The sequence below is a fragment of the Neoarius graeffei genome, chromosome 19, assembly GCF_027579695.1.
Source record: "Neoarius graeffei isolate fNeoGra1 chromosome 19, fNeoGra1.pri, whole genome shotgun sequence".
NCBI lineage: Eukaryota > Metazoa > Chordata > Actinopteri > Siluriformes > Ariidae > Neoarius > Neoarius graeffei.
In genome coordinates, this window is record NC_083587.1 from 21,616,922 (window position 1) to 21,624,958 (window position 8,037).

Consider the following 8,037-nt stretch of genomic DNA (forward strand, 5'->3'; position numbering starts at 1 on the left):
GGCTGCTTCTGTCCTGTGTCACATCATCAATAAACACTAGTGACCCAGTGCCACTGGCAGCCATGCATGCCCAAGCCATCACACTGCCTCCGCCGTGTTTTACAGATGATGTGGTATGCTTTGGATCATGAGCTGTACCACGCCTTCACCATACTTTTTTCTTTCCATCATTCTGGTAGAGGTTGATCTTGGTTTCATCTGTCCAAAGAATGTTCTTCCAGAACTGTGCTGGCTTTTTCAGATGTTTTTTAGCAAAGTCCAATCTAGCCTTTTTATTCTTGAGGCTTATGAGTGGCTTGCACCGTGCAATGAACCCTCTGTATTTACTTTCATGCAGTCTTCTCTTTATGGTAGATTTGGATATTGATACGCCTACCTCCTGGAGAATGTTGTTCACTTGGTTGGCTGTTGTGAAGGGGTTTCTCTTCACCATGGAAATTATTCTGCGATCATCCACCACTGTTGTCTTCTGTGGGTGTCCAGGTCTTTTTGCATTGATGAGTTCACCAGTGCTTTCTTTCTTTCTCAGGATGTACCAAACTGTAGATTTTGCCACTCCTAATATTGTAGCAATTTCTCGGATGTTTTTTTTCCTGTTTTCGCAGCTTAAGGATGGCTTGTTTCACCTGCATGGAGAGCTCCTTTGACCGCATGTTTTCTTCACAGCAAAATCTTCCAAATGCAAGCACCACACCTCATATCAACTCCAGGCCTTTTATCTGCTTAATTGAGAATGACATAACGAAGGAATTTCCCACACCTGCCCACGAAATAGCCTTTGAGTCAATTGTCCAATTACTTTTGGTCCCTTTAAAAACAGGGTGGCACATGTTAAGGAGCTGAAACTCCTAAACCCTTCATCCAGTTTTAATGTGGATACCCTCAAATGAAAGCTGAAAGTCTGGACTTTATGTCCATGTCCATTATATAACTATAACTTGAAGATGTTTCAGTAAACAGGTAAAAAACAAAATTTGTGTCAGTGTCCAAATATATATGGACCTAACTGTATGTAGATATTGCACCAAAAACCAGACATTTGCAGCTAGAATAGTCATTTACCACATTAGCAATGTACAGAGTATATTTCTGATTAGTTTAAAGTGATCTTCATTGAAAAGAACAGTGCTTTTCTTTCAAAAATAAGGACATTTCAAAGTGACCCCAAACTTTTGAACGGTAGTGTAATTTACGCTATGTAACTGCAGCTGTTCTACAATTAAGAGGAGTTTTCACTGTATGGTATTTTAAAGAACAACAGTTCAACCTGTAGAGTACTTTTGTCTGAGTAGGTAGGCAGGCAGCATTTTTAGGTAAAGCCTGCGTTCCTGAGCTAAAATCCTACCCATCGGAAATGCACTTTTCCGCTACGAGTCACGCTATCGTTTCCGTTGCTCAGCTGTTACAACCTTATGATCCTTAGTGGGTCTTCACACCTTGGTGTGATATATAGCGTGTATTGTGCCTTTGCTGTAATGGCCCTCAGTCTTTTTGTTCTGTCATCCTTCCATGCTGTGACACAGGAAAGCAAGAATCCCTTTCACAAAAGCCAAGAGCAGAGATTTATGGAGAGGTTTTGGGAAAGATGTTCGTCAGAGAGGAAACTGTCTTCATCAGCTTGCTTGTCCTTCATGTGACACTGGAGCACACTGGTGGCAAAACTTACGGTACTTGATATACAGTTCTGTGCGAAAGTCTTAGGCACATGTAAAGAAATGCTGTAGACCAAAAATAACTTAGAAAATAATGAAAGTAAATGTTTCAATATTAGAAAAAATAATACTATAATCAGTGAGCCATAATAAATGAAACAAAAGTCAATATTTGGTGTGAGACGACCCTTTGCTTTAAAAAAAAAAAAAAAAAATAGTAGTCTGAGGTCCAGTGAGTGCAGTTGTATGCGGAAATGAGCTGTAGGTTTTACTGAGCGTCTTACAGAACCAGCCCCAGTTCTTCTGGACACTCTGACTGTCACACTCGCTTCTTCATTTTGCACCAAAACCCAGCAGCCTTCATTATGTTTTCTTTTTTTTTAATCTGAAAAGTGCTCTCTTATGGAATATGCTGCTTAGAGACAAACTTTTTTTTTTCCCCTCATCCCCTCTCATTATCTGTAGCCGCTTTATCCTTCTACAGGGTCGCAGGCAAGCTGGAGCCTATCCCAGCTGACTACGGGCGAAAGGCGGGGTACACCCTGGACAAGTCGCCAGGTCATCACAGGGCTGACACATAGACACAGACAACCATTCACACTCACATTCACACCTACGCTCAATTTAGAGTCACCAGTTAACCTAACCTGCATGTCTTTGGACTGTGGGGGAAACCGGAGCACCCGGAGGAAACCCACGCGGACACGGGGAGAACATGCAAACTCCACACAGAAAGGCCCTCGCCGGCCACGGGGCTCGAACCCAGGACCTTCTTGCTGTGAGGCGACAGCGCTAACCACTACACCACCGTGCCGCCCACTCTAAAATGTTTTTTGTAATATTCTGACTTGATAATGGAGAAGTCATAAAAAAAAAAAATCTATAACAGTTTGAATGAAAAAAAAAAAAAAAAAAAACAGAGGGCCTAGGACTTTTGTACAGTACTAAAAAGTTTACTTCCAATATAGTCTACTAATGAAAATTTTCACGATAATATTATTACAATTGTCGATTTACTGTGATTTATTTGTCGGCATTTAAGGAGCGCGTTTGAAATGTCGCAGTGTTTCCTGCATTTGTCAGTGGAACATTTCCTACAGATCTCACGTCTCCTGCTAATTACTTCCTAACAGCTGGAAAAGGGGACTTTATAACTATTTATTTATTTTTACTTTTTATATTACACTACTAGCATAGAAAGAAACTGAATAAAAATGCACATGAAGCTCAGTAAGCCGACAGAGATGGAAAGCAAACGTGCAGGAAAACGTGACAATGAATACTGCATCTTGTTAGTGAGTGAACATGAGATTTACGACATATTGAATGGAAAATATTTTACTGGCAATATTTTAAAGTTGCACCAGTTTGGGACGTTCACCAGTACACGATATGAAGTCTCAATCACGCAAGCAGCTGGAAAGCCTTCATTTCTGTGATTTGCCTTGGAACTACTATCAGAGCTGCAGTTTCAAAAAAATAAAATAATATATCAATCAATACCTTCTGACCAATCAGAGTTGAACTTTAACATCATCGCTGTGGTCAAACCTTGATTAGAGAAGCAGTCCAAGATGATCGAGAATCACCATCAGCTAAAAATTCAGAGAATCAAACATTATTTCTAGTCAAGACACAATCAGAAACATCTTTAGAGTGAGTAAAGTCTCCAAAATTGCGTTTAATGTCCAGTTCTCATGAACACTGGGTACTATTATCGAAAATCAGGGCTGCTTCAGAGTTCCCAGATTGTCCGTTTCCATCTCTTTCCTGATTTAAAACCTTCCTCAATTCACAAGAAACCATCGACAAATTGGAACTTGACCAAATGAATGTTACGACTAGTTCTGCAGAAATCATGAACAATCAAACAGTCTCAATGAGATCAACCAGCCCGTTCTTTACTTTGCCAATTCTGTAAGATTATAATAGGTTTTCTGGCAATTCTGGGACTGTTCCTAGAGCTAAATGATAATGGCTGAAATTTTGGTTGATGGATATTTAGTGGCATTAGATAGATATAGCTTAATTACAGTACAATTTGGACTGGACATGAATCACGAAGTTCGCATGCGCCCGAGCTGGAAAGAGATGCTGTTTCCAGAACAGCGGATTGGAAATTATTAATGCGGCCAAAACACTGATGAATTATGCATGCACGGACATTTTCACATGTAAAAGGTTCTTGAATAAAACTCATGCAGCTCGCACTCAATCTTTCCCGCTTGCTGCGTAACATTTATTCAAAAGTCCTCAGGTCATTTCTTTAGTAGCGTATGGACTATATTTATTGGAAGTATTGAAATTATTTTGCTAGCTACTCAAATAAGGTGTAATGGACTTTTGGACGCAGTGTTCAGATACAGTACTGTGCAAAAAATCTTAGGCTTCCTATTTTTTTTTTTTTAAGTACAAACTTTGTTATGGATTTTTATTTTTTTTTATTTATGTTGCAGAAAAACGTTTATGAAAAATATAAAAAATTAGAAGGACACTCTGGACAGTGCATCCCTCTGTCAAGCCACATTCAGATTTGGAGCAACATCTAAATCAGTTATTCCTTGGCCCATGGCTCATATTTCCGCAAAATTTCATCAAAATCCGTTCACTACTTTGAGTTACGTTGGGAACAGACAAGCAAACAAACAGAGGCGAAAACATAACCTCCTCCAACTTTGTTGTAGGAGGTAACATCCTGGGTTTTGGTGTAAAATGAAGAAGCAAGGAGTCAAAGTGTCCAGAAGAACTGCGGCTGGTTCTGTAAGATGCTCAGTAAAACCTACAGCTCATTTCCGCATAAAACTGCACTCACTGGACCCGAGACTACTATATATATATATATATATATATATATATATATATATATATATATATATATATATATATATATATATATATATTTTTTTTTTTTTTTTTTTAAAGCACTGAATATTGACACGATTTACACCATGTGCCTCATACTTTTGCGTAGTATTGTATATGCAAATAGTTTATAGCACTTTCTTTACAGATTGTTTTGATGCATTTGAACAGATTAAGTCGTTCCCATTCCTTTCCACATTCTCAGCTGGCTTTCTGATTTCTGACCTTGGTAAATGAGAGTCAGTTCTCACACAATGAACAGGATTTGACTCCTTTTAAAGATGAGAAAACAGGAAAGGCTGTCTTAGTTTAGGAAAACAACCTGGGGCGGCATGGGGGTGTAGTGGTTAGCACTGTCACCTCACAGCAAGAAGGTTCTGGGTTCGAGCCCAGTGGCCAATGGAGGCCTTTCCGTGTGGAGTTTGCATGTTTTCCATGTGTCTATGTAGGTTTCCTTCGGGTGCGCCGGTTTCCCCTACAGTCCAAAGACATGCAGTTAGGTTAACTGGTGACTCTTAACTGTGAATGGTTGTTTCGAAGCCCGGACATGGGAGAGTTACGGCAGGAAGGGCATCCGGGGTAAAACTATGCTCCAATTAATAGGACATGTGGATCAATAGGGTCCAACATGACAGCGACCCCACACGCATACGTGGGACAAGCTGGAAGGAGTGAGTGAGTTTGGGAAAACAATCTGTGAAATATGACAAGTTAAAAAAAAAAAAAAAAAATCCCAAATCACCAATGCTAGAGAGTCTCAGGGGCAGCTCATTATAAACGTTTGCTTGAGCCATGATGGCAATAATCTTTGTTTATAATACTTGTTTACCATCAGCCATAACCGTGTTGTGTGTTGTTGAATTAATTAATTCATTCATTCATTAATACTGTGGTTAGCACTGTCGCCTCACAGCAAGAAGGTCCGGGTTCGAGCCCCGTGGCCGGCGAGGGCCTTTCTGTGCGGAGTTTGCATGTTCTCCCAGTGTCCGTGTGGGTTTCCTCCGGGTGCTCCGGTTTCCCCCACAGTCCAAAGACATGCAGGTTAGGTTAACTGGTGACTCTAAATTGACCGTAGGTGTGAATGTGAGTGTGAATGGTTGTCTGTGTCTATGTATCAGCCCTGTGATGACCTGGCGACTTGTCCAGGGTGTACCCCGCCTTTCGCCCGTAGTCAGCTGGGATAGGCTCCAGCTTGCCTGCGACCCTGTAGAACAGGATAAAGCGGCTACAGATAATGAGATGAGAGGAGTAAAACTAGTATGGAGATCCGACTCTTTGAATCGACTCCGTGTCTGAACAACATATTGAATCAGAATCGGAGTCGATTCAATGTTTAATTCTCCTGAGATTGGTGCTGTTTCCATGGAAACGAGCAGAGGGAAGCGGTGGAGGTGGTTAAAAAGCCACTCGCTCCATCCCATGCGTACTTAGTTTCAAGGTAGAGGAACGAATGAATGAACGAATGAATGAACGAATGAAAGAATGAATGAATGCGCTTCACTCACCCGACATAGCGGTTGCTGTAGAGGAAGGCGCTCGCGGGATTAGAACACACAACCCACCCGAGGAGAAGTGCAGCGCACGCGCTCCAAACTTCCGATGCCATGTTAAAGTAATAAAGAGTTGCTGCAGGTTCTTCACATTGTTCTGCAGATGTTCACGGAGCGGAGGAGAGGAGAGGAGAGGAGAGGAGAGGAGAGGAGGCGCTGTGGGTGCGGAGCTGCAGCTCTTGCTCAGGCTGAGGTGCGGAATAGCTCAGGTGGAGAACATCGCGCGCTCATCTCGACTTTTAAAGCGCGTGCGACTCGCACCACGTGACCCAGTGTCCCTTTTTTTTTCTTTTTTTTTTTTTTGGAAACGAGCGCTAAAACTGGGTTGCCAGATTGGACCAATTAGCTTTGCTTTAGAGAAGTTTATCTGTCTTGTATTTCATTTGACAGGAAAACTCTCTCTCTCTCTCTCTCTCTCTGAAACATATATACATTCAACCACCAATCATCTATAAAGGGAAAGTAATTCTTGGTCAGGTGGTTTGCACTGTCGCCTCACAGCAAGAAGGTCCGGGTTCGAGCCCCGTGGCCGGCGAGGGCCTTTCTGTGCGGAGTTTGCATGTTCTCCCCGTGTCCGCATGGGTTTCCTCCGGGTGCTCTGGTTTCCCCCACAGTCCAAAGACATGCAGGTTAGGTTAACTGGTGACTCTAAATTGAGCGTAGGTGTGAATGTGAGTGTGAATGGTTGTCTGTGTCTATGTGTCAGCCCTGTGATGACCTGGCGACTTGTCCAGGGTGTACCCCGCCTTTCGCCCGTAGTCAGCTGGGATAGACTCCAGCTTGCCTGCGACCCTGTAGAACAGGATAAAGCAGCTACAGATAATGGATGGATGGATGAATTCTTGGTCAGATTTTTTCTCTTTTCTTCACATGGTCTGTCAGTTCCCAGCCTCTCATAAAGATGTTTGCGTCTTATCTTGAAGACACTTCAACCCACACAGAGCATGCAGGCTCCACACAGAAAGAAAGGCCACCATTCAGAGGTGGACAGTAATGAAGTACATATGCTTGAGTACTGTACTTAAGTACACTTTTTGTGTATCTGTACAACCCCGATTCCAGAAAAGTTGGGACAAAGTACAAACTGTAAATAAAAACAGAATGCAATGATGTGGAAGTTTCAAAATTCCATATTTTATCCAGAATAGAACATAGATGACATATCAAATGTTTAAACTGAGAAAATGTATCATTTAAAGAGAAAAATTAGGTGATTTTAAATTTCATGACAACAACACATCTCAAAAAAGTTGGGACAAGGCCATGTTTGCCACTGTGAGACATCCCCTTTTCTCTTTACAACAGTCTGTAAACGTCTGGGGACTGAGGAGACAAGTTGCTCAAGTTTAGGGATAGGAATGTTAACCCATTCTTGTCTAATGTAGGATTCTAGTTGCTCAACTGTCTTAGGTCTTTTTTGTCATATCTTCCGTTTTATGATGCGCCAAATGTTTTCTATGGGTGAAAGATCTGGACTGCAGGCTGGCCAGTTCAGTACCCGGACCCTTCTTCTACGCAGCCATGATGCTGTAATTGATGCAGTATGTGGTTTGGCATTGTCATGTTGGAAAATGCAAGGTCTTCCCTGAAAGAGACGTCGTCTGGATGGGAGCATGTTGCTCTAGAACCTGGATATACCTTTCAGCATTGATGGTGTCTTTCCAGATGTGTAAGCTGCCCATGCCACACGCACTAATGCAACCCCATACCATCAGAGATGCAGGCTTCTGAACTGAGCGCTGATAACAACTTGGGCCGTCCTTCTCCTCTTTAGTCCGAATGACACGGCGTCCCTGATTTCCATAAAGAACTTCAAATTTTGATTCGTCTGACCACAGAACAGTTTTCCACTTTGCCACAGTCCATTTTAAATGAGCCTTGGCCCAGAGAAGACGTCTGCGCTTCTGGATCGTGTTTAGATACGGCTTCTTCTTTGAACTATAGAGTTTCAGCTGGCAACGGCGGATGGCACG

General features: G+C 42.1%; 1 protein-coding gene across 1 annotated transcript in view; it reads right to left on the reverse strand.

Annotated features, from left to right (window-relative positions):
- The window catches only part of cpa6 (carboxypeptidase A6), a 99,773-nt gene extending 93,521 nt beyond the window's left edge, over window positions 1–6,252 (reverse strand). The window contains exon 1 of the mRNA XM_060899861.1: window positions 6,020–6,252. Within this exon, the coding sequence (XP_060755844.1) occupies window positions 6,020–6,120 (101 nt within the window). The 5' untranslated portion in view covers window positions 6,121–6,252. The remainder of the gene's footprint in view (window positions 1–6,019) is intronic.
- Between the last annotated feature and the right edge of the window lie 1,785 nt (window positions 6,253–8,037).